Here is a 27,791-nt window from a genome sequence, read left to right on the forward strand (position 1 = left end):
ATATAGAACAGTCCAGTTTGAAAAACACATCAGTTCTAGATGGGTTAGTTCTTTACTGACATATTTAAGTCAAAAAGGAAGAGTAGGTTCACAGGGAAGTTTTTTTTTACTGTCACCCCCTATATCTGTGATGGTGAACCTATGGCACATGTGCCAGAGATGGCATGCAGAGTCATATGGGAGGGCACGCAAGATTTTTCTATGTTTCAGCTCCAGCCCTGATTTCCGGCCTTGGGAAAGGCAATTTCATCCTTCGGACGCTTTAGTGAAGTTTACCTGAAGCACTGGAGGCAAAAAAATCCCCCAATGGACAATCCAGAAGTTCAGAAAAACGTAATTCCGGTTTACCCATTTGAGCATTTTTTTTTCACTTACTAGCAGTGGTGGGTTCATACTGGTGTGGTCCAGAGTGCTGCACTGATAGGAACCTGCTGATGCAATTTTTGGCGATTTTTTTAATGGTGTCTCCTGAGAAGGAGCTTCTCAGCAGTGCTTCGGATGAAGACATTAAGACAAGGGAAGGCTAATGGGCTTCTTCCAACATGGAGACGCCAGAAAAAAAATAGCCGAAAATTATATCAGTGGGTTCCTACCGATGCGGCACTCTGAACCATAATGGTGTGAACCCACCACTGCCTACCAAGCTTCAGAAAGGCCTATGTGCATGCGTGGGGGCCAGCGTAGGGGTTTGTGCGCATACATGGGGAGGAGGGAAAGGGTGTGGAGGTAGCAAAATTGTGCATGGAGCCGCAGGTAAAACCTCGCCGAAACATGGGCACAATTTTGCTACCTTCACAGGTGCAGCAGCAAAATTGCGCTGGTCTTGCAAGAACTAACGAGCTGGGTCGGCGAGCTCAATTTAGCATTCCGGCTCATAGCCCACCACTACTTAGAAGTTAATTAAATTAAATTAAATTAAATTAAATTAAATTAAATCAAATTACTGCCCTAGATATCTCTATCTCTATCTCTATCTCTATCTCTATCTCTATCTCTATCTATCTCTATCTCTATCTCTATCTCTCTCTATCTCTCTCTATCTCTCTCTCTATCTCCATCTCCATCATCTATCTCTATCATCTATCTCCATCTCCATCTTTATCATCTATCTCTATCATCTTTATCATCTATCTCTATCATCTATCATTATCTCTATCATCTATCTCTCTCTATCTCCATCTCTCTCATCTCTCTCTCTCTCTCTCTCTCATCTCTCTCTCTCTCATCTATCTCCACCTCTATCTCCATTAAAACAGAGGAGGCCCTGTTTAAAAGATCACTTTAATACGGAATGCATGCCAGGCAGGCAGGTACAGGCTTAGAGAAATCCAACAATACAAACAGAGTTATATAGCAAGCCCTGGCTGAGGCAGGGACCAATCATATACACAGTAGCTTTCCCGCTTACAAAGTAACTATGGAACGCGCCCTATCAGAACCTTGGATAGGGACGCCAATCGCACGGCTCTAACCGGCCGGCTGTTTCTAAGCAAACACAGCATCCATCTCCATCTCTATCATTTATCACTATCTCTATCATCTCTCATCTATCTCCCTCTCCCTCTCTATCATCTATCTCCATTTCTATCTCCATCTCTATCATCTATCTCTATCTCTATGTCTATCTCATCTATCTCTATCATCTCTATCTCTATATCTCATCTATATCTATATCTCTCTCTTTAAAAAACCTCAATTTTCTTGTAAGTTTTGCAATGTATTTTTGAAAAGAAAAAAAAATTACAAGTCCATCTGAATCTGTCCTGGTGTGTGAGCTAAATGGGATTCAATAAGTTACAACAAATCATAATTTAAACAGCGAATTATACTTCAATGGTGAATTCTAAAGTACAGACCTTATAAAGTAACTAAGTGGATGCCGCAATTATGTCTCTGAAAAATACATCAGAGCCAAATGAGAATTATAACAAATAATTTCATACATTTATAAGTGATTTCTACAAACACTGTTTCCACTCTTTCACAGAAGAGCCGGTTGAAAAAAACATCTTGGTTCTCAATCCATAATACTTTTACCATCAAAGGATTGAAAAAGTAATCTAGGTGGGAGACAAAATAAGCCTCTGAAATAGCGTCTAGGTAAAAATCACTATCAAAAAATAAGCAAATGGCCATTTTATTCTGCCCAAAGGGTAGCAGGTTAAGTCACTTCCTGGTCTCTTACACCTAGAAATGCCAAGAGGAAAACACCAAAGCTACACAGATTTAACACAGATAATCAATGAAAGATGGTTTAACCATCTTCCCAGACTGCAGAAGATTCCAAATGAATAAAGATTTGCTTTGTAACTGATAAGTAAATGGAACCCCTCCCCAATCACAGTATATATCATTCATTACCCCCGGAAGCCGAGTAACGATGCTGAGACATGTTGTGGATTAAAAATGGGTCATTTATTGAATTTAAATAAATTTAAATAAATTTAAATAAATTTAAATAAATTTGCATACGCCAATTTCAATATTTAAATTCAGAACAAACTAAGGACCTGCAGAGGCCAAAACTAACGGGGCGGAAATTCCTGCCATAACATTCCTTGGCAACCTTGGGCAAAAACTCCCTGCTGACCCAGGTGAAGGTACCACCTTCACCTGGGTCCAGGCCACGCCCCTTCATCGTGTGGGAGGAGTCCACCCTCCAATCCCCGTGGGAATTGGATCCGGTGATTCCCATGGACATCCTCTCTCCAATCCCCGACATTGTTTAAACCTCTAGTTCCTGGAGAGAGGCGGTCCATCACCCTTAAAGAATGCCCGAAAGGAGCATGCGCAGTTGCTTCTAATTGCCCATTTCCGCCCCTAACCTGCCAAACCCCAATGACCAAAGGGAGGCCTATACCACTAAGTGCGCCGCACCCCCTAACCAATCCAGTCCGTACCCTCAGTGTGGAATAGGCGAAAAAATGGCCGCCTCTAAAGGGGAGGCCGCAAAAAATTCCTATTCGGCCCTGAGGCAACCTCAGGAGGACACACTGGTGATAGCGGAGGGTGGGCGGGTGTTCGCTTTAAAGCCAAGCAAGGGGGAGGTCTTGTCCAGATCGCCCTTAAATAGGGCGATCTGAGACCTCCCCCTACCCAACAGGCAGCGCACCGCCCTGGCGCGCTGCCAAAAGCCGAACTTCTGGGTTACGAAGAACGCGGAAGTCCGGACTTCACGGAGCTGCCGGCAGCGTCTCTCCTGCCCCGCTGGTAATTTCGGCTGGCGCTAAAACGCCAGCCGTGCATTAGTGTGAAAACATTACATTCTTACAACTACAAAGCAACCACTTTTATATATAAAATCTCTATCATCTATCTCCGTCTCTATCATCTATCTCTATCACCTATCATCCATCTCTATCTCCATGTCTATTATCTATCTCTATCATCTATCTCCAACTCCATTTCTATCATCTATCTCTATCTCTATCCTCTATCCTCTATCTCTATCGCTATCCTCTATCTCTATCATCTATCATCTATCTCTATCTCCATCTCCATCTCCAAGATTGTAATTATTCTTACCAGCTGACCCTGAATTTATAGAAGGAAGAGATAAGGATGTATGGCAGAACTTATTCTTGAGTGCTGCCTGAACTCTAATTAGTCACTAATTGGAGCCACTAACTTAGAGCCTCGGTGGTGCAGTGGTTAGAGTGCAGTACTGCAAGCTACTTCTGCTGATCACCAGCTGCCAGCAGTTCGAATCTCAGTAGGCTCAAGGTTGACTCAGTCTTCCATCCTTCCAAGGTTGGTAAAATGAGGACCCAGATTGTTTATTAAGCCAATAACTGCAGTTATTAAGCCTGTTCTGGATCTGGGCTGGAATAAGGCTGACTATTCCAACAGGCTGGTAATTTTCAAAATAACATTTCTTTTATTCCTTCCATTTCGGATCTCATTATTACAGCTCCAGCATGGAAAAAATGCATTAAACTTCTACAGGCTAAATTACTAAGTTATAAATCCTTCTAATTAACAAGCTGTCTACTTCAAAACATCTTCTTATCTCTGAGTCGGGTTCCTGCTGGTAAAAAAGCAGTATATCATGCAATAGAACACTCACTTATTTGGGAGAGACGACATAAATCACCATCTTGGTTTTATTCCACTTTGAAGAAAGAGTCATCTCTTCCGTTAAATTCTGGAAGTGATGTAATTAATTAATTTACACATTCTGAAATATCATATTAAAACTTCTTCTTCCCAATTTCTTCCTTTCTTTTCTACAACCTTCTGAACTTTGGTTTTAACCAAGGACTGTCTTCTAAACTCAAACTATCAGAAGAAACATGAGTCTGCATACTTTCGTCCGGCGGCTGTTCTATTTCACTATCTTTGCTAGCTTACCCCACATCTGTTAAATCAGGGTAATTGACAGCTTCTATGTCATCTCCGTCTTCTGAATCTGACAATTCTAAAGGCTGACAGGGAACACACACAACACCGTCCGCTTAGAGAGGGTGGTAAAACACTGTGAAGCGGTATATAATTCTAAATGCTAATGCTAAATGGTACCTGTACTTATTAACACAATAATGAAAATTCCATCCTTAAGGATGTTACAGGAGAGGCACAGAGGCACATCTATAAATCTAAAGATGTTACTTACATACAGGAGTGAAATGCTCCTGGTTCGCTCGTGCCTGTCGGTCATCGGAGAGCCGGTTGCAAAGGCAGCGCAAGGCTCCACCCACCCACCCACCTAGATGCTGCCTTGTGTGTTCTTTTAACCTTTGTGCTTGTGCAAAGTATCCTGTACATGCACAGAAGGTAAAATAACCCAAATGGCAGTGTCTGGATGGATGGGCAGAGCCTCTCCAATGACTTACAGGCACGAGCTAACAGGGAGCATTTCACCCCTGCTTACATAACACAAGTAAGCATACAACTTGATTGAACCTGATTTCTTATTCCAGCACACCACAATTGTAAATGTGAAAGTTATAATGCCTGTATACATAGAAATAAGCTTCTCATACATCTTATACATCTCAAACCTATAAATAATTGAGGTTTGGTGTTTCTTTGATGGTGTGACAGCTGGGATTTAAGATACAGAATGTTAAAAATCCCTGCCACACTAGAATCATCAATCAATTAACTTTTTCTGCTCTTTCATAATTTTTGAAAACACATCTACTTCCATGCTGCAATAGATGTGTCTCCCTGTTATAATCACTGATTAAATTTCACTGCACCAATCAACATTGTTGATGCGGCTACCTTAGTTACAATAAGCAGGCAGTAAAGAGCACCTTATGGAGATCATAACAGGAAAGCAAATTATTTGAGATAGAATAGGGAATGATGTTACAAAGGGCAAGTAACACAAAAGAAAAAGCTTGTCTTCTGGGTCCCATTAGATGACATTGTTTCACAGAAGAAACTTGAACTCTATTAGATTTTGTGGAGCAAGAAAAAAAATGAAAACAGGTGGTACTGAAAAGAGGAATGCCTGAAAGAATCAGTGTTGATTTCTGGCAGTTTTCAGGACAAGTCTTGAAGTTTCATCTTAAATGAACTAAGTGCCAGAGCTCAGTGTAACAGCATTGCCAAAAAGAGTCCTCCACTTCCCTGCTCACAATGGAATACTTTATGTCACCAGACTTGAAATTTTGGGCCTAGACAACCTAGAACAGTGATGGTGAACCTATGGCACGGGTGCCACAGGTGGCATGTGGAGCCATATCTGCTCTGGGAGGCTCTGGGAGGGTGCGTTTGGCTTCCAGAGAGCTTCTGGGGGGATGTTGGAGGGCGGTTTTACCCCCCGTAGCTCCAGGGAAGCCTTTGGAACCTGGGGAGAATGAAATATGAGCCTATTGGGCCCACCAGAAGTTGGGAAACAGGCCATTTCTGGCCTCCAGAGGGTCTCCGGAGGGTGGGGAAAGTTATTTTCCCCCTCCCCAGGCATTGAATTATGGGTGTGGGCACTCAGGCATGTGTGATAGTGCACATCCATGCTCTTTCAGGCTTTTTTCAGGAAAAAAAGGTTTGCCATCACAGACCTAGAACTTCATTGTCTTCGATCCGACCTAAGCATAGCACATAAAATTATCCGTTACAATGTCTTACCTTTCAATGAATATTTCAGCTTCAACTGCAACAATGCACAAGCACACAATAGACTCAAACTTATGGTAAACTCAATTACCATAACTCGATTGCAGAAAATGCAACTTTAGTAACAGTATCAATGCCAGGAATGCAATGTCTGACTCTGTGGGTTCTTTCCCAAACCCCCAAAACCTTAACCGTACACTGTCTACTGTCAACCTCACTCCCATTCCTAAGTGGTCTTTAAGGGGTGTGCATAAGTACACCAACATGCCTACTGTCCCTGTCCTAATACTCCCTTTTGTTACTTTACACATTTCTGTGTGTGTCTCCATTATAGAGTTTATTACTTAATCTCCTAAAAACAGTTTAACAGAAGAAGAGCCAGGGTGGCTCAGCAGGTAGAGTGCTGTACTGCATGCCACTGAAGCTGACTACAGATCTGTAGGTCAGCGGTTCAAATCTCATCACCGGCTCAAGGTTGACTCAGCCTTCCATCCTTCCGAGGTGGGTAAAATGAGGACCCGGATTGTGGGGGCAATATCTTGGCTCTGTTAAAAAGTGCTATGGCTAACATGTTGTAAGCCGCCCTGAGTCTAAGGAGAAGGGCGGCATAAAAATCAAATAAATAAATAAATAAAAACAGTTTGACTACTGTGGAGACAATGTATGAGAGTATCAGATCTCACCCTCTTAGAAGAGCTAAAATGATTTTTTTTCTTTATTGCTTCCTTTTATGGGTGCCACTGAGATGCTGAAAGGAATTTGTTTTAATTTGATTATCTCATTAGGTGGGGTGAGCCATTTTAATTTGGTTTGTTTTCAGGCTGTTATAAATAATCGGTACTGACTTGGTGTAGGCAATATGTTTTATTATTCTACAACCACATAACAGCCTCTTTCTTTTAATCTCTAAGGTAGCTGGTAAGTAGATTGAATAAGTTAATGAAATAATTATTGTCTCAATTGAAGTTTGAATGTCCCCAATTTTGTAATTGTTTGATTACCTGAACATTTCCTTGTTTTAGATCAATTACATTATCGTTTCTACCTAAAAATAATTGGAGCTTGATTGTGGAGAACGCAAATACCCTTTTAAATACACAGTTTGCTCTTCTATGCTGATATCCTAAATTTGCTTTATTCTGCCTAATTATAGCATCAAATCATAGCAGTGTTCTCCCATCTCCTAGGAAAGAGTGACCTTTCTGGGTGTCCTGCAGTGGGCAAGTCTTGTCACCTTACTAGAGTCCAATATTTGTCACTGACCTTCATCTAAAATTAGCTGGTCGTAACATAAGCAATGCCTATTCCATGTAGCTCCAATTAAATTACAGCAGAATTAATTTGAAAACCTTTAAAAACCAATTAACCTTTGTTTCAACTCTTCCTTATTTCTAGAGGTGGCAAAGTAGCCTGCACTCAGTTCATTCTCATAGCAAAGCATCACAAGCGGCTTTAAACATATTCATATCAGGGTATCTTCTACCTGTTTTTACTTCATAACAATTTTTATATGAATTCTGTTCTGGGTTTTGGTTGTACAAAGTTTATTTGAGATTTCTGTTAACCATTGTACAATACTAAATACATACAGGTGTATAGGATAATGTATTTATAACTTTAAATCAGAAGTATAAAGTTTCTGTTATATCAGATTTTCCTATATTAACACTTTTACTTTCCTGAAAACAATTCTGCCTAAATCGAGGGAACACAGATGAAACTCAAACAATTAGAATATTGTGCAAAAGTTCATTTATTTCAGTAATGCAACTTAAAAGGTGAAACTAATAGATGACATGCAAAGCAAGATAGTTCAAGCCATGATTTGTCATAATTATAGGGTACAGCTCATGAAAACCTCAAATCCACAATCTCAAAAAATTAGAATATTACACGTGATCAATAAAACAATGATTATACATAGAACAATATCGGACCTTTGAAAAGTATAAGCATGTGTATGTACTCAGTACTTGGTTTGGGCCCCTTTTGTAGCAATTACTACTCAATGTGGCGTGGCATAGAAGCTATCACCCTGTGGCACTGCTGAGATGTTATGGAAGACTAGGATGGCCTTCAGCTCTTTTGCATTGTTTTGCCTCATGTCTCTCATTTTTCTTCTTGGCAATGCCCCATAGATTTTCTTTGGGATTCAGGTCAAGCAAGTTTGCTGACCAATCAAGCTCAATAATCCCACAGTCATTGAACTAGGTTTTGATGCTTTTGGCAGTGTGGGCAGATGTCAAGTCCTGCTGGAAAATGACGTCAGTATCCCCATAAAGCTCGTCTGTGGAAGGAAGCATGAAGTGCTCCAAAATCTCCTTGAAGTTGGCTGCATTGACCTTTGACTTAAGAAAGCACAATGGACCAACACCAGCAGAGGACATGGCTCCCCAAATCAACACAGACTGTGGAAACTTCACATTGGATTTCAAGCAACTTGCAGTGTGTGCCTCTCCATTCTTCCTCCATACTCTTGGTCCTTGGTTTCCAAATGAGATGCAAAAGCTGCTCTCATCAGAAAGGAGGACTTTGGACCACTGAGCAATAGACCAGGTCTGTTTTTCTTTAGCTTAGTTAAGACGCTTTTGACATTGTTTGTTGTTCAGGAGTGGCTTGACAAGAGAATATGACATTTGAAGCCCATGTCCAGGATCTCTCTCTGTGTGGTGGCTCTTAATGCACTGACTCCAGACTCAGTCCACTCCTTGTGAAAGTCCCCAACACTTTTGAATGGCTTTTTCCTGACAATCCTTTCCAGGCTGCGGTCATTCCTGCTACCTGTGCATCTTTTTTCTTCCACACTTTCCTCTTCCACATAACTTTCTATTAATGTGCTTTGATACAGCACTTCAGGAACATCCAACATCATTTGCAATTACCTTTTGAGGCTTTCCCTCCTTATGGAGGGTGTCAATGATGGTTTTCTGCACAACTGCCAGGTCAGCAGTCTTTCCCATGATTGTGATTCCTACTGAGCCAGACTGAGATACCATTTAAAGGCTCAGGAACCCTTTGCAGGTGTTATGGCTTAATTAGCTAATTAGAGTGGGACATTTTGAGCCTGGAATATTGCACTTTTTCACAATATTCTAATTTTCTGAGATTGTGGATTTGGAGTTTTTATGAGTTGTACCCCATCATCATCACAATTGTGACAAATCACGGCTTGAACTACTGTATCTTGCTTTGCATGTAATGAGTCTCTCACATACATTAATATCACCTTTTAAGTTGAATTACTGAAACAAATGAATGTTTGTATGATATTGTAATTTTTCGAATTTCACCTGTATTGTGTTTCGAGGCAGAGATTAGACACAAATCCCAGTGACTGGTGAGGTCCCACAGAGTTGGCCTACTTAGGGTCCCGTCGACCAAACAATGTCAGTTGGCAGGACCTAGGGATAGAGCCTTCTCTGTGGGAGCCCCGCCCCTCTGGAATCAACTCCCCCCAGAGATTTGCACTGCCCCTCCCTCCTTGCCTTCCAAAAGAGCTTAAAAATTCATCTTTGCCACCAGGCTTGGGACTTTTAGATCTTCCCCTGATCACTGAATGCCTTAAGTATGATTGCTGAGTGTTTGGTTAATAAGTTATTTATTTTGGTTAATCTTCTCTTTTAATTGTTTTTAAATTGTAGTATTAATTGGATCATATTATTGTTCTGTTTTATATATGCTGTGAGCCACCCTGAGTCCTCGGAGAGGGGCGGCATACAAATCCAATTAAATAAATAAATAAGTCTTAATTTTTTTCAAATGGGACAACAAGGAAGAGCTTTATCTGTATCCACTTTAATGTGAATATGGTTGGAGGTAATTGTGCATGAAATATACTTACGACAAATCAGGATACTCATTTGAATTGATTTGAAACCTTTGTTCTCCAACTTGTTGGTTGACAAATGTTATCTTTTGTCCCCATCCACTTAGGTAGATGAAGATAATTCTGCTACTCCAGATATTGGCGGAATTCGTATTTCCCCATATGCCTGCCAGAGAAGGACAACGTTAAAGAATTACAACCAAAAGTTGACGGTAATATATATATAGAGATAGTTTTACTGTCAAGGTTAAAGGAATTTTGCTAGTATTTTTCATATGCAAATCATGAGTCATAAATCTGTGAATTAGAAGAAATAACCATTCCAGGTTTTTGTTTCCAATTTGGAAATAATTCCTGCAAATTACAATTGGATTTATTTTTAAGCAAAAATTCATACAATGTTTGGATAATTTTGGATTAAATCTTACACATTTACAAACTCTTTGATCATAAAGTTCTGTACAGATCAGTGATGGGGAAACCTATGACATATCTGCTGGTACGCGAGCCGTTACCCTAGCTCACCTCCAACGTGCATATGTGTGCTGGCTAGCTGATTTTTGGCTCACACAGAGATTCTGGGAGGGTGTTTTTGTCTTCCAGAGAGTCTCCAGGGGGATGAGGGAGGGTGTTTTTACCCTCCCCTGGCTCCGGGGAAGCCATAGAAGCATGGAGAGGGGGAAACCTGAGCCTACTGGGCCCACCAGAAGTTGGGAAACAGGCTGTTTCTGGCTTCCAGGGGGTGGGGGAAGCTGGCATTGAATTATGGGTGTGGGCACTCATGCACGCAAAATAGCGCACTCACATGCTCTTTTGGTACCCAAGGAAAAAAAAAGGTTCGCCTTCATTGGTATAGGTGATACATTCCCATGCACAATTCAACACTGAGTGACAAGGAGCTTTCCCCCATTGTTACACATTGTTAGGGATATCATTGAACTTGACTCTCCATAGGTAGAATGGAATTTCCTGCACCGGAGGCCTGTGATATAGGGCATAGAGAGGCTTCTTTCTATGTGAGCTGCAACCTAATAATTTCTGGAATTTATTATCTTGAACACATTTTCTGAGAGTAGTTGTTCCAATACATTGACAAGAATCAATTGGGTAAAGATACTTGAGAATGAATGACAGTTCCTTTGATCTCATCCATCCAGAGTTATTGGAGCTACTTGTCAAATGGCTGGGAATTGTGTCTGAGTGCAGAAAAATGCAGAGGCAGATCCATTCTGAGCTAATCAGCATCCTGCAAGGAGGAAGTGTGAAGGAAATATGCATCCCATTAGCCTTTTTCCACATGGTTACTTAGTTCAGTTCACACACACAGTCCCAGCATCATAAACTGACACCAGAGGGTGTGAATCACACCTTGTTTTCTCTATTTCTCTGTGTTTCCCTCTCTCTTTATATGTGTGCATGAGAAAGCCAACTCAAACAGCTCTGTTTTTTACCCAAATACATCTTCATAGCAATTGGTTGAAGGAATCTCTGAGATAAATTTATCTTTCTTGGGATCTGAAGAGCAATGGCAGATTAATATGATTTCTAAAGTATACCAACTGCACAGAGTTGCTATTGATTGGACAACATATATGCCCAGCAATAAATAAGCAAATAACAAACTGATGATCTGAGTATTGTATTGGCAGTTCTGTGTTGGCAAAAACTTCAGAAGAGCAGGATTTAGGGGTAGTGATGGGTGAACAGTGCAGTCAGGTGGTTGGAAAAGCAAGCAGAATGCTTGGCTGCATAGCTAGAGGTATAACAAGCAGGAAGAGGGAGATTGTGATCTCGCTGTATAGAGCGTTGGTGAGACCACATTTGGAATACTGTGTTCAGTTCTGGAGACCTCACCTACAAAAAGATATTGATAAAATTGAATGGGTCCGAAGATGGGCTACAAAAATGGTGGAAGGTCTTAAGCATAAAACATATCAGGAAAGACTTAATGAACTCCATCTGTATAGTCTGAAGGACAGAAGGGAAAGTGGGGGACATGATAGAAACATTTAAATATGTTAAAGGGTTAAATAAGGTTCAGGAGGGAAGTGTTTTTAATAGGAAAGTGAACACAAGAACAAGGGGACACAATCTGAGGTTAGTTGGGGGAAAGATCAGAAGCAACAGGAGAAAATATTATTTTACTGAAAGAGTAGTAGATCCTTGGAACAAACTTCCAGCAGATGTAGTTGGTAAATCCACAGTAACTGAATTTAAACATGCCTGTTTCTATGTTTCTATGATCATGAGGTCAATCATAAAACTGGAGAGGATTTTGTAAGACATCTATTTCAATTTCTGTTTCATGCAGAAAATTAATAATCAGGGTATTTCCACAGGTTGCTCTCCAGGATCTGCTTGGAAACACCCTAGCAAAGAAGAGGCTTGATAAATGAACCTTTTGTCAAAATTCTTCTCCAATAGTAAATATGTAGGCGGTGTTCTCTGTTGGAAGAAAAATCCATCTGGTTCAGTTCCAAGCTAGCAAAAAAGTCACTAGAAACATCATGGAGGCTGATTGGAAAGAAAATTTATTGATGAAGCAGGACCACCAGCAGCGTGCGGTTCTGGGGCAGCTAACAAAATGGTTGAATAAGTGGATGGATCTTTATAGGTTTCTGTGACTGTCTGGGGGGTTGTGTGATTAAGGGGCTTTTTTCTTTTTTAAAATGGTGGTGGGTTAATCCTATTATGTCCTAAAGCAATTGTTCTCAATCTGGGGGGTCAGGGCCCCTTTGGGAGTCAAATGACCATTTCACACGGGTCACCTAAGACCATGAGAAAAGACAAATTTCCCATGTATTAGGAACTAAAGCTTCTATTCTGGTGCCTTGGAACATATTTTTACAATCTGACCAATCAGGCGCTTACAGTGGGGGGGTCCCTCTGACCTTCCTGCCAGTCAGCTTAAAGCTCTGTTGGGAGAATTGGGGGTCACCACAACATGAGGAACTGTACTAAGGGGTCGTGGCGCTAGAAAGGTTGAGAACCCCTGTCCTAAAGGGTCATATCTTGTTCTTAGAATTTTGGGTGGAGGAAAATGTACATTATAATCCCATTCTTGGAGGGGAAGTTCTTTTGTTTTGTGAATATGATGGCCCAATCTTTCTTAATGGGCACAAAATATCTGCTGGGAACAGGCGGGGGTTGCTTTTTACTGGTAGTAAAAACAGGCGTTTCTGCTACTGGTGTGCAGTATGGTTGTACCCAGAGATGGGCAGCAGGCAGGATGGGGTGGAATGCAGTTCCAACGGCAGAAATGAAGATGCGTGCACAGTTCCAGTTGATCGGCGGCTGTCACTTCCTGGAGTACTGGTCTCGGCTCGGCTCTCCTTTTTTTCTCTGCTGCTGCATCTGCACTTCTTGCTTTTTTCCTCTTTCCTCCTTCCTGGTCTTAGATGAGCTTCCTTCTCTCCTGCCTGGCTCCCCTCCAGCCTCACGTGACCACCTCCCGTCTGAGGTGCAAGCAGAAGGCCTGGGTGGAAACAGTGCTGGCAGGATTTATGCTTCTGGCAGCCTAACTACCTAGCTTGAGGCGGTGTGTGTGTGTGCCCCAGGAAGGAGAGCGTGGGAAACGCGAAGCAAATTTTCACCCCAGCGAGCGACACTGGTAAGGTTGTAAGTCAAGGACTTAACAGTTCACTTGAACAATGATGATAATTCAAGCCACTCCTACCTGGTCACATGGCCATCAAGCCACTCCTACCCAGTCACATGAGCATTAAGCCCTACTCAGAAAATAAGCCCCACCATAGTGTGGCAGTAAAAACTTTGGCTGCCCATTACTGGTTGTACCGCTAAGGAACCCAATACTGGCTGGGAGCTATTAAGGAAGATTGAGTCTGCCTTTTATCTCTAAGAACATGGTCTCAATTTCTCCTTTAGGGAAATATAATATTCTATTTCCCAAAATATTTCATTCTTCTCTCTCTCTTTCTCTCTCTCTCTCTCTGTGGCTTCCTACACCTCTGATAGTTTCAGTGTGTGCCCAGCTGAGATCGTCAAGCTGCATTTTTAAAAATCTGGCTAGTGGCATTTACAATCAAACGATTTGAAGAGTGAAGAGTGATTGAGTTCTGAGCTTGGCAAAGACCGACTCAATCACATGGTTGTTTCAGAGCACAGTCATTAACAATCTGCTGTAATCAATTAGAGCTCTTCACCCTGCAGGATTCATTCTGACTTGGAACTCTGAATCCACCGAAACTGGAAGTAAAGTGTTGTTATTTCAACCACATATTTGCGGGGGAAGAAAATTAACAATGTAATTAAATGTTTTGGAATAAAAGTTAAGTTAGTCCGTGAAATAAGTATTTTATTTTTTTGATTATCTAAATCAGAGGTGTCAAACTCGCATCATCATGTTGTCATGACTTTTTCCTCCTTCCTCCTACATTAAAACAGGGGAGGCCCGGTCAGCATGTAATGCATCCGACCCACGAGTTTGACACCCCTGATCTAAATAGTATCACTGAGAGCAAAGCATCCAGAAGACGCCTTGGTGAGAAGCGTCTCATGTCCAGCGGTGGGCTATGAGCTGGAACACTAAATTGCACTCACTGCTGCGGCTCATAAGTTCTTGCGGGACCAGCACGATTTTGCTGCTGCACCTGTGGAGGTAGCAAAATCACGCACAGAGCCACAAGTAAAACCTCGCTGAAACATGGGTGCAATTTTGCTACCTCCACGGTTGCAGCAGCAAAATTGCGCTGCTCCCGCAAGAACTTACAAGCCGTGGCGGCGAGCGCAATTTAGCGTTCTGGCTCGTAGCCCACCGCAGCTCATGTCCATTGAAAGAAAACTTTTAAGAGGTTTTCTTTTAGGAAGACATTGGACAGCCATTTGTCTGAAATGGTATAGGGTCCCTTGCTTGAGCAGGGAGTTGGACGAGAAGTACACACCACCCCCAGGTCCCTTCCAATTCAGTTATTCTGTTATTCTGATTTGTATTCGCTTATCAATTTCTTGGGGAATAATTCTTTCTAAAGGTATTATGTAACCAGGATTTACATCAGCAGGATAACTTTGGAATGCTAAGAATTGAATGGTACCGTATTTTTCTGAGTGTAAGACACACTTCTTCCCCCCTTAAAAGAGGGTGCTGCTTACAACATGTAATAAAAACAATAATATACACTGCTAGGAGCCATTATACTTATACTTATATACTTATACACTGAATGTTGCCAAAGTCTCGCCCACCCACCAGCCCCCACCCTTTGGCCAGGGGGTTTCATGCCTAAGGTAGGAAGAGAACTCAAAATCTCCCAGTCTCTAGTGCAGGGTGAAGCAGTTGGTTTTTTTCAAGGATCCACACGAGTAACTGGGAGGGCTGAATGAATAGGGCTGTGAAGGTGCATTAGCAATGGTGAAATCTAAAAGTTTCCCCTACCATTTCTGTGGGCATGGCTTGGTGGGTATGGCTTGGTCATGTGACTGGTAGGGCATGGCCAACTTGATTGATCTGACCCTTAGGAAATTTCTCCTTAGTACAACTCACAATTGAATAAAATAGCACTTTTCCAATATTTAAAATAGAATAGAATAACAGAGTTGGAAAGGACTTTGGAGGTCTTCTATTCCAATCCCCTGCTTAGGCAGGAAACCCTACATCAATTCAGACAAATGGTTATCCAATCTCTTCTTAAAACTTCAAGTGTTGAAGCATTTACAACTTATAGGGGTGGAAGGGATTTAAGAGCAGCTGCTCAGGCTAATTGAAAACTTGGGTGTGCTGCCAAGAACCATTAACCCTTATATTATTCTATGTTCTAAATTGGGTGCTTCACAGCAGAATCAATACAGCTAGCTGGACCACACATGCATTAATTTCACAGCCTGTATGGTCAAGCTGCATCATTGTCCCCTCCTGTGTTTTTTCTTCCAGGAAGAAACAAGAAGTAGCCAACATGGCATCGTCTGTAAAAGGTCTTGGGAAACTCCAGGGGGTATTGCTGATCACAGAATGACAATGTTTGTAATTTTGTTCTTCTTCCTGAAGGGAAGAGGTTAATTCTGTACCTAAATTTGTGCTTGATGGGTTTCACTGCCCTAATCCTCTCTGTTTGTGTTCTTCATTGACTTGATTCAGCATGTATGACTGCATTCCAGCTGCAACTGTTAAGGGGAGTTATTAACTGAGTGGAGAGAGAGATACCCCTCCCCCCAATTGCACTTTATTTTTAACCACTCTTCGATCTGCCTTAATGGTTTCAGTGAATCCATGAGAACTGACTGGCTTTCACCTATGGTGCACAGGCATGCAGGCACGCACGTATGTAAATTAGAAAAAAAATAGCAGTTGCCTTCAAAATAAAAGCAATCCATGCAAGCTGGACAGGCACAGCCAAAGGGCTGGATGTGCAGTGGGAGGAGGGTAAAATTCAGCAGGTTCTGACATGTTCTGGAGAACCAGTAGTGGAAATGTTGAGTAGTTTGGAAAATTGGCAAACACCACTTCTGGCTGGATTCCATGGAATCCAGGAAGTGATCACCGTGACATCCTTAGCAACCTGCCGGTATACGTGACGTCAAAGCTCTGCCCCCCGGAATCTCTTCGTGGGAGGGATTCCCCAGCTCCTTCAAAGGGAGGTTTTTTCATGTAAAATATATATATTTACGAAAAAGGACGCCGCAGTGGCGCTACAAGCAAAGAGAGGTCTTTTCCCGTAAAAAAATTTATTTTTATTTTTACGTGAAAGGACCTCCCTTTGCTTGTGGCGCAGCCGCAGCGTCCTTTTTCGTAAAAATAAAAATAAATAAAAATAACAAATCTGTTAAAATAAAAAATGATGGGATTCCGGGGGCGGAGTTTGGTGCCATGAACTGTTCGGGTTCGGGCGAATTTTGCATGAAGTTTGTCCGAACTTGCCGAACCCGAACACCATTGGGTTCGCCCATCACTATTCATGATACTAGGTTGTGTTCCTCACTTATGAAATTTACTGTACACCACCTGACTCCCCCCCCCAATAATTATTTCAGACATATTTTAACATTAAGATATATTGCTTTTTTTCTGGGTTGTTTGAATTTTTTTTTAACTTTGCATCCTCTAGCTGAATTGACATCCCAAAACAGGAACATTATTATAAAGTTTTCGTGCCTACTACATGACAGATCTAAAGTCTGTTCCAGAATATATTGTTCTCTCTCATTTGCATCAATACTGTTAACAGCTATGTTTTCCCCTTCATTTTTAAATTAATATTTATAGCCTAGAAGTTGCAAGATTTACTACTGTATGAAGGTAAATAACTGTAGACATCCTCAATCTGTTTCAGACTGTGCTTTGTTCTGTAATTAGTTAAGAAGATAATGAGAACAAGAGAGATGGCAAGACTACAAAAACAGCATGCCATTGTCCTTTTGGAATGGGGAATGTAAAGCTTGAATTCCAGAAAAAAGAATTAAGAATTTAAAATATTTGCAGCTGGATTTATGAACAATAGTGGCTTTAAACATGGATGAAAATGATCCATGCCCTTGTTAGATCATTTAATTGAGGAAGGATTTTTTTTTTAAGTGGACAGTGTGTTGTGTGTAAAATATATTAGAATAGTAACATAGATTTGTGTGAATCCTAGGACAGGTCAGGTGTCACTATTACTGGGTTTCTGCTTGCACAGTTCTTATAACAAATGAAATGTGGAGGTAGCACTATAGTTCATATGAGTAAAAAAGGTAAATGACGGGACGGGCTTAGTTTACATAGTGGAAGTTTGTCAGGATACATCCCGGAAAAATGTATTGTTAACCTGAAAAATCAAAGTGAATTGATTACATGGATCCTAACTTTTAAAGCTGTAAAACTTTCAAGTCTTCTCATTTTATGTCCCATGGTTATAAGATATTGCAATTTCCTATGATTTTGACTGATGTGTCAACATTTGATATACAGTAGTCATCAACGTACAAAAGTTCACTTAGTGACCTCCAAAGTTACAATGGCACCGAAAAATGTGACTTATGACCATTTTTCTCACTTACGACCATTGCTGTCTCCCCCACGATTATATGATCAGAGATGCTTGACTTGTATGACTTGTATTTATGATGGTTGCAGTGTCCCAGAGTCACCTTTTGAGACCTTCTGACAAGCAAAATCAGTGGGGAAGTAAGATTCACTTAACAACGGTGTTACTAATTCAACAACTGTAGTGATTCACTTAACAACTTTGACAAGAAAGATGTGTTGGGCTCAATTGTGGTCATAAATCAAGGACTACCTGTATTTCCTTAAACATACAGTACCTTAAATTGAAGTGCTTTATTATAGAAATTAGTGAAAACACTATATTCGACTTATCAGCTTAAGGCAATTTTTTCACTTTTGATTGAAGGGGCTTCACCTATATTGAAGTGTTGTAGAACCGTTCTTATTACTGTTATAGCCTTCTGCCAGTGAAAATGGAGCTGGGGCTGTTTATTGCCACGATGGCCTCCTGCAGCCCTCTGTCAGTGAAAATAGACTGTAGTGTGTTTGTTGTTGTTGTTGTGTGTGTGTGTGTGTGTGTGTGTGTACGATCCCCCCGCCACAAGCTCCGGTTTCACTGGCAAAGGCTAGAGTCCTTGAGTTTGACACCCCTGATCTAGAGTGTGCTAGGTTGTCTGAATGGGGTGGGCCAGGGCTTTTGGGAGGGGAAGTGGACAATGTAGCAAACATATAAATATGAGTGTCAAAATGAATTCAAGGTCCCCTCTTGCAATAATAATAATGATAATAATAATAATAACAACAACAACAACAACAACAACAATAATAATAACAGCAGCAGCAACAACAACAATAGAGTTGGAAGGGACCTTGGAGGTCTTCTAGTCCAACCCCCTGCTTAGGCAGGAAACCCTACACTACTTCAGACAGGTAGTTATCCAACATCTTAAAATCTTCCAGTGTTGGAGTACAGTATTCACAAACTGGCTATTCCTGCCAGTTTGATGTCATCTGCAAATTTGATGAGTTCCCCATCTATCTCCTTGTCCAAGTCATTGATGAAGAGGTTGAAGAGTACTAGGCCTAAAACAGAGCCTTGGGGTGCTCCACTGCATACATCCCTCCATGTAGATGTAGTTCCATTGAACTACATCTACATGGTGCTTTGAGGCACCCATCTTTAATTAGTTGAATAAATGCATAGAGCTTAGTTTTAATTAGAATTTTTAAGACTGTTTTTAATGTACTATTAATTGGATTGTTATTACTGTTTTTTTCTGGTTTTTGTACATGTTGGGAACCACCCCAAGTCCTCTGAGACGGGCAGCGTACAAGTCCAATTAAATCTAAATATCTGAACTCTGTATTTGTACCAAGCCACACCTGAAAATGGCAAAACAACCAACCAACCAACAAAGCATATAGGATAGACAATAGAACAATCAGGCATGGCACCTATTCTGAATGAGCTCATTGGTTTTGCTGAATTTTGTAGACTTTTATTGTGCCTCTCTGCAGGTTTCACTTATGTTCTCAATGCTGATTGGCAAGAGGGAAAATGTGAATGTACAACTGAGTTGTGCTTTCCGTAGGTAGTGATCAGCAGCTGTGAACCCTGGCATTTGTAGATGATAGTTTTCGCTGGCTTTGCAGATCCTCCTCACAGCTTTTATTTATTTATTCGACTTCTATGCCGCCCAATCCCAAAGGACTCAGGGTGGCTTATAATAATAATAGAAGTAGAAATACAAATAGATACAGAACAACAAAAAGAAGTCAAATACAGTATAATCTAAAACTATAAAACCCCGTATTAAAAAGAACCCCATTAATCATAAGCAGTCATAATCCCATAAATACATACCATTCATGCAATGTGTCCTTGTCATTTGTTAGTTCATGGTCCCCCAGGCCTGCCGGCAAAGCTAGGTCTTCGTGGCCTTACAGAAGGCCAGTAGGGTGGGAGCAGTACAGACATCAGGGGATAGTTGGTTCCATAGAGCCGGGGCAGCCACAGAGAAGGCCCACCCCTGTGGCCCTGCCAACCTGCATTGCTTCGTAGACGAGAGCCAGAGAAGGCCAACTCAGTGTTCTCTTATTGGTCTCTGGGAGGTATGTGGCAAGAGGCAGTCCCGTAAATAGTCTGGCCCTGAGCCATATAGGACTTTATAGGTAATAACCAATTTTTAGGAAAGGCCCAGAGGACCCAACAATTAAGAAACTTTCCTCTGGGTGAATAAGAATTTTTCTCTTTCTTTCTCTTTAAGCCCATTTGATTGATCTGAGACAACAGGGTTTGTTTGTCAAGATCTGCCATCAATGACAGGAAGTTACTTAGGACAATTAACAGAGCCAAGGTGGCGCAGAAGGGAGAGTGCAGTACTGCATGCCACTAAAGCTGACTGTAGATCTGTAGGTCAGTGGTTCAAATCTCATCACTGGCTCAAGGTTGACTCAGCCTTCCATCCTTCCGAAGTGGGTAAAATGAGGACCCAGATTGTGGGGGCAATATGCTGGCTCTGTTAAAAAGTACTATTTCTAACATGTTGTAAGCTGCCTTGAGTCAAAGGAGAAGGGCGGCATTTTTAAAAAAAAATCAAATAAATAAATAAACAAACAAATAATTACTCTTTATATTCTGGAAAGCTTCTTTACTGTGGGTACGTTTATATTAATGTGTAAGGGTATCCAAAATGTACATTTTGGATACCCTTACATTGGATTTGTTTGACTATATTGTTGTTTAGTGTGGTCCTTGTAAGAAATATAAAATGTCTGTCTGTCTGTCTGTCTGTCTGTCTGTCTGTCTGTCTGTATGTATGTATGTATGTATGTATGTATGTATGTACAGTATGTTTCTGCCTCTCCCACAGAGATTTCCCACAGACAAATCCTCAGCTCCTACCTGAGATCCAATAAGGAGTTTGGCAAAGTGAGGAAGAATGTGTTCCTTAAATAGATTTAAGTTAAAGGCCACTGATAATGTTATAATGTGCTAAATAGAAGCATATAAGGGGCGTGCATAAGGGCACCAGTGTGCCTTCCATCTCCTGCTTTTACTGTTTCTTCATTTTTACTTGTTACATGTATATGAATATTATTACTTCTATTGCTTTTTCATTCAAGTCTTAGGCTTTTACTTGTATCTTATACTTAAACATTATTGACAAAACAAACAAACAAACAAAATAAATAAATAAATATACAGGAGAAATTATTGCTATTGAACGAAAAAGCATTCCAGTCAGTGTGGGAAAACATGGTATGTTAACTGACACTTTACCTCAGGAAAAAAAAATTGGAAATTTGTGGTGTTGGGATTGACTCCTGCATCACATATGTTTCTCAGTCATCCAGGTTATTCCTTCCTTCCTTCCTTCCTTCCTTCCTTCCTTCCTTCCTTCCTTCCTTCCTTCCTTCTTTCCTTGCTTCCTTCCCTTTTCTTCCCTTCTTCTCTTCCTTCCCTTCTTTCCTTCCTTCCCTCCTTTCCTTTTCTTCCCTTCTTCTCTTCCTTCCTTCCCTTCCTTCCTTCCTTCCTTCCTTCCCTCCCTCCCTCCTTCATTATTTGGACTTCTTTGCCACTTTCTTCGTACTCAGGGCGGCTTACAACACAAAAATACAAAATTACAGCATGTTGGAAATCCAAACATTAAAATCTATAAAACTAATCATAGAGCCTAAAACCTATAGTAAATATTAAACTAGACCTAAAACCCCCAATAATAACCATTCAACCACATTTATCCATACTTCAGTCATATTATTGACTGGAGCAAGATATCAGTACCCAACGGCCCCAAGCCTGCAGGCAAAGGTAAGTTTTTAAAGCCTTCCAAAAGGGCGGGAGGGTAGGAGCAGTGGGAATCTCTGGAGGGAGTTGATTCCAAAAGGTCAGAGCTGCCACAGAGAAGACCCTTCCCCTAGGTCCTGCCAGGCAGTATTGCATAGCTTTTGGGACCTGGAGAAGGCCAACTCTATGGGATCTGACCAGCCGCTGGGATATGTGAGGCAAAAGACGTCCCACATTTAACCTGGTCCTAAGCCATATAGGACTTTATGGATCGTAAGCAACACTTTAAATTGCATCCAGAGACCAATCGGCATCCAATGCAGCTCACAGGGTGCTGATGACCCAGGACAGCTTGCATGGCTGCATTTTTCACCAATTGTAGTCTCCAAATGTTCTTTAAAGTTAGCCCCATGTAGAGGGCATTGCAGTAGTTGAACCTCGAGGTGATGGTTGTCCCAAAGGTACTTTTTAAAAAGACAACTGGATTTTGTTTTTCCTTCAAGACATTTTGCTTCTCATCCAAGAGGCTTTTTCAATTCTGGCTGAATGTTGGAGCATGGAAAGATTTATGTTCCTTGCAGTCATCTGGTCATTGACTGAATGAGTGCTAACAAATAGATGACTGCAAGGAATATAAATCCTTCCATCCTCCACCATTCAGTCAGAACTGAAGAAGCTTCTTGAATGAGAAGCAAAAAGTCTTGGAGGAAAAACAAAATCCAGTTGCACCTTTGGGACAGCAACCACAGAAATTGAGCATGGGCATCCTGAGACTTTTTCCAAGCCTGAATAGGTTGAAGAGCAGAGAAGGCTGCCTTGATGAACACACATTCATTTTTCATGCATACCAGCATCTGAAAAAACAAGTTTTAGCTATATTAACTTTCCTTAACTGAATGTTGCCCAGATGAATTGGGACTGCAGTTCCCCAAATACTCAAAATAATATGGCAAAAACATGCTGGGTATTCAACACATCTGTAGCGCAGCAGATTGGAGAAAGATGTTCTGAGCTATAAGCTCATTTTCACTCTCCAGGAATTTTGTGGACTAGATGTCTCCAGAGGGGCCAGAAGAGCTTTTGAAGATAATGAACAACTTCCACATTTCTTTAACAGAAATCTAAATTGTTATAAAACAAGCAAGATTTGCTGAGTAGGTGGCCTCAGATGACCAGCAACTTGCCTTGGGGACTACCAATGACATGTAGTATAAGAAAATGGGGACTTGTACTTACCCCAAAAGATATTCAATATGCCAACTGTTTTATAATCTTAAATCCTGCTGTTTTTATCTGATGCTTGCACTGTGACTGTAATTCACATGCTTAGAAAAATATGTCCCAAAATATTATTTTCTGTGCAAATATGGAGCTTCAATGAGGCATCTGTGTAATTTACTTATACAAGCTGTGGGCATTCAACCATTAAATGCTGCATTGTCTCTGGCTGAGTGCCATGTAAGCAGCAAATTAGGTCCAAAGCATCTTGAATTATGTGTCAGTGATAGCATCTTGTTAGAACCACTTTATTTTAAGATTAGATATATTGCCTTTGCTTCCTTTTTTGTAACTTAATGATATCTTTCCCCTTCTATTTTTATTTTTAGCTTTTGATATTAGATCTTCAACTTGTGCTGGTTGAGAAATCTTTGATATATACAGGATATTCCTCCTCTAGTCTTTCAATTTCGAGGGGGCCTATGAGACTCCACAATGCCATTTCTGAACTCTTGTGTAGAAGAGGGTGTTAAATAGAGTGAATGGAAGAAACAGGCAGAAATGGTTTCAAAACAACAGCTCTTTATTTTACAACTACTTACAATCCAGCAAAAGCTCTGTCGACAGCCAATCCTTTTATAGAGAGCTGCCAAGCAGTCTAGCCAATCAGCAATCAGTATTTTCCCTCCAGAATGAAGGACCTGACTGAAGCCTATTTTACATTTATTTTACATTTGGAAACATTAAACTGCAGTTTCCATTGCTTTGACCACTTATATAATAAAGCTAAATCATTTGCCATATTAGAGACGCTTCCAGGAATATCAACCCTATTGCACACTTTAGAGTCATCGGCAAATAGGCAAACCTTCCCTACCAAACCTTCCCCTATGTCACTCACAAACATATTAAAAAGAATAGGACCCAGAACAGACCCTTGTGGCACACCGCTTGTAACCAGTCTCTGCTCAGAATACTCGCCATTAACAACAACCCTCTAATATCTACGCTTCAGCCAGCTGCAAATCAATAAAACATAATCAGCCAGCAGCAGATTCATCCAGCTACAAATCAATAAAACATAGTCGATAAGATGCCAGTGCTTGGAGCATGGGTGCATCCAGCACATCTTTTTGCAAGTGGGCAGGCAAAAGATGGTATTGGTGATTATCAGATTGTGATCTGCACATATCTTCAATAGTAATAGGCCATTACTGTTACATTTGCCAATTCCATTTTTTCCAATGATATCATTCCAGGCAGAGTATTGGATCCCACTCTTGCGTTAAAATCGCTGAGCAGAATCAGCTTGTTGGTTTGCTTCACGGATAAAAGTAGGGCATCAAGATCTTCATAAAACTTGTCCTTTGCTTCATATTCAACTACTTACAATTCAGCAAAGGCTCTGTCTGACAGCCAGCCCTTTTTTTAGGGAGCTGCCAGATAGTCTAGCCAATCAATAGTCAATATTTTCCCTCCAGAATGGAGGACCAGAATGTAACAGAGAAGCTATTTTATAAAGGCAATTATATGTGGCATTCTCCATACATACAACAAAACAAGACAACAAATGCTTTGTTAACTAGGCAGCCAGCCTCAGATAATGGCTCAGAGTCTTCGGTGTTTACTTCCAGAGGAGAAAACTTCCATTTAATTTTCAGCCTGAATTATAACACTGAGAAACAGCAATTTTGTTGACTTAAATCTGTGACTTGTTTTCAACTAACGTTTGGCCTCTGGATCCAAAAATAACCATAGTTTTTGTCTATCATGTAAACTTTTTAAGCTATAGGATACCTTCAAATTGTGCAAATAAAGGAAAGTAAAATAAAAACTTACCAAATACAGTGGAACCTCGGCTAACGAACACAATCCATTCTGGAAAGTTGGTCAGGATCCGAAATGTTCGGTATCCAAAACAATTTTCCCCATAAGAAATAAAGGAAATAGATTTAATTGGTTCCCAGCCCCTGTTGACTTGCTGGGAACCAAGTAAATCTACTTCCTTTATTTCTCCCCCCCCCACACACATTGTCCCTCATCCCCCCCCTCTTTACCTTTCGTCTCTCTGCCTTCATCTCTCTTTCTCTTTTGGGGAATCCTCGCCAGGGGCTCATGGGGGCTGCACTCCGCACCCAGCAGCAAAGTGTTGCTTTGGCAGGGACAAGGCCTCCTATGCCACCGCTGCCACTGTCCTCGAAGGGAAGCCACTGCCTCAGCAATTGCCGCTGCCACTGGCGGGACTGGCTAACTCAGCAGTACACATCCTCATCCCTGCCAAAGCGATGCTTTGCTGCTGGGTGTAGAGCGGAGTTTCTGGGAGCCCCTGGTGAGGATTTCCCAAGAGAGAGAGACAAAGGCAGAGAGAGAAGAGGTAAAGAGAGAGGGTGGAATTGAGGGACAATGTATTGGGAGGGGGAGAAATTGGGAGTGACTTCCCTTTTCTGTCGCTTTCTGGTAGGTCACATGTCGGTGAAGTGGCTGTTCGGTATGCAAATTTTGATCGGTATCTAGTGCAAATTTTTAACAAAATTTTTGGTTGTTATCCGAAATGTTCGCTATCAAAGGCATTCGCTAGCTGAGGTTCCACTGTATACTGTTTACAAAGAATACTTTTATTCATACAAAGGTTAAATTGTGTTCATACAAATAGCTTTTTATTGAACGGTAATTATAAAATTTAGGTAAGGTAAAAAATTTAGCTTATAGGGTTTTTTGGGGCTTTTAATCTGTGGACATTCTCAATTGGTGTTCCATCAATAGTCAGCCATCATATGTACATCCCATCTACCAACATGCCTAATTAACTGTAAAAATGCTCAAAAATCAAACTCAACAGAAATTGTGTTACAAATTGTTCCCAAGTGTAATCAACATATGTTTTTCAGACACCATTTGAACTTATATTTTAATGGCAGGCAAGTCCTTTTAGACAAGTATTTTGTAATCCAGGCACTTTCATTTCCACCTGTATTCAGATCTGTGATTGCTGGAGCTACTCTAATGTCCTAAGTGTGCACAATTGCAATACTTTTGGAAAAGAATCCCATTATGCTTGGCTTGAAACCTGTGCATTGTGAGAAATGCTATTGAACAGCAAACTGATAATGGCTGTTTCTTAGATGCTTAACACACTCCAAAATATTCTGGGGAAAGAATATTATTTGGCTGGAATCATTTTGCTGGTGGGAAGCTGGATTGTTCTCTCACTTTCCTTGGGCTTCATCTTGAGAGACATCTTGAGTGCCGAGACTGGCTGAGGCTGGCACTGCCTTCATGTTATGAAAAATAAAAAGGAAATCCATACCCACAGCTCTTTGCAAAGGAGTGTTTTGTATGTTGCAGTTCAGGGTCCACTTCTTCTTTTTCCTACCACAAAGTCAGTCCCAACACAGCCCAGAGCCAGTCTGGGAACACCTTGTCAACAGCATGCTGCCTGGGACTGGACTGGGACAGCTACAGTTTTCTGGGAAATGGTAAACTGCCACAGAACTGTGAGATTCTGGGGCTGCCTGTTGCCCCACAAGGTAGGATGCAGGCAGGGGTGGGCTACTTGGGGGGGATGCAGTGGGGTAGGGAAAATGGAGCTCCACCCCAGAGCACCCAATCTGCACTGCAAAGATGTTGAAAGAATATGCAGGGCATCCTGCATAAGCCACGCGCACAGTGTGGTAGTAAAAACGTGCGTAGTCCTTCACCGGATGCAGGATAGCCCAAGAGCAGCAATTGGTGGATGGGTGGAATTGGAGCAGTCCTTCATCTTACTGAAGTGCAGAGGTAGGAGAAGATCAAGCCTGGTGAATGGTTTCGATTGGAATGGTTTGGATTAGGATGGTTCTTCAACTAACAAGCAGTAAAATTTTGGTTGTCACAATATAAAAAGATGTTGAGACTCTGGAAAGAGGGCAGAGGAGACCAACAAAGGTAAAAAGGCAGTGATGGCAGACGTTTTTTTCCTCAGGTGCCAAAAGAGTGTGAGCACGCACTACTGTACATGCAGAAGTGCCCACACCCATAATCCAATGCCTGGGGAGGGCAAAAACAGCTTCCCCGACCCTCTGGAGGCCCTCTGAAGGCTGGTCTGTTTCCCAACTTCTGGTGGGCCCTGTGGGCTCGTGTTTTGCCCTCCCCAGGCTCCAAAGGTTTCCCTGGAGCTCGGAGAGGGTACAAATGTCCTCCTCTATCCCCCTGAAGAGTCTCTGGAAGCCAAAAACACCCTCACAGAGCCTCTGTGTGAGCCAAAAATCAGCTGGCCAGCACACACATGCACGTTGGAACTGAGCGAGGGTAACGGCTCATGTGCCAGCAGATATGGCTCTGCCTGCTACTTGTGGAACCCGTGCCGTAGGTTCACCATCACTGTAATAAGGGAGCTGGAGGCTAAAACATGTGAAAAATATTTACAGGAATTGGGTCAGGTTTAACAAAAAGAAGGATTATTGACAAATATGATACTTGACAGATGTATCTTGTCTTTTTTATGTACACTGAGAGCATATTCACCAAAGACATATTCCTTATATGTCCAATCACACTTGGCCAATACAGAACTATATTCTATTCTATTATGGTGAGGTGATAGCAGTGTTCCAATATCTAAGAGGAAGATATTGGAGTCAACCTATTCTCCAAGTGCCAGAAGACAAGGCAGGAAGCAAGGGATGGAAACTAAAGGAGGAGAGAAGCAACCTAGAAATTTCCTGATTGCGGCGCAGTCGGAGTAACAGTCGGACACAAGGAATGGGTATAAATAGGGTCACTTTTATTAAAACCAACTTGAATTAACTATTTAACCAAATAAGCCCACGTGACCTGCAGTGGTGCATAAATCAAATGGGGGCGGAGTTAACTTTCCAACCAAACTCAACTGAGCAACTTCTAGGGCGAAAGCTCCATGCCTGGGTGCAGGGTCATGGTAAAATTACACCTGCCCCCTGCCCCATGCCACGCCCCCACGG

At 41.4% G+C, this 27,791-nt stretch overlaps 1 protein-coding gene across 1 annotated transcript in view; it reads left to right on the forward strand.

Moving 5' to 3' along the window:
• Positions 1–27,791, forward strand: part of DNTT (DNA nucleotidylexotransferase) — a 392,355-nt gene that overhangs the window by 134,752 nt on the left and 229,812 nt on the right. The window contains exon 3 of the mRNA XM_070752425.1: positions 9,997–10,101. Coding sequence (XP_070608526.1) covers positions 9,997–10,101 — 105 coding nt within the window. The remainder of the gene's footprint in view (positions 1–9,996; positions 10,102–27,791) is intronic.

The sequence above is a fragment of the Erythrolamprus reginae genome, chromosome 5, assembly GCF_031021105.1.
Source record: "Erythrolamprus reginae isolate rEryReg1 chromosome 5, rEryReg1.hap1, whole genome shotgun sequence".
Taxonomy (NCBI): Eukaryota; Metazoa; Chordata; class Lepidosauria; order Squamata; family Dipsadidae; genus Erythrolamprus; species Erythrolamprus reginae.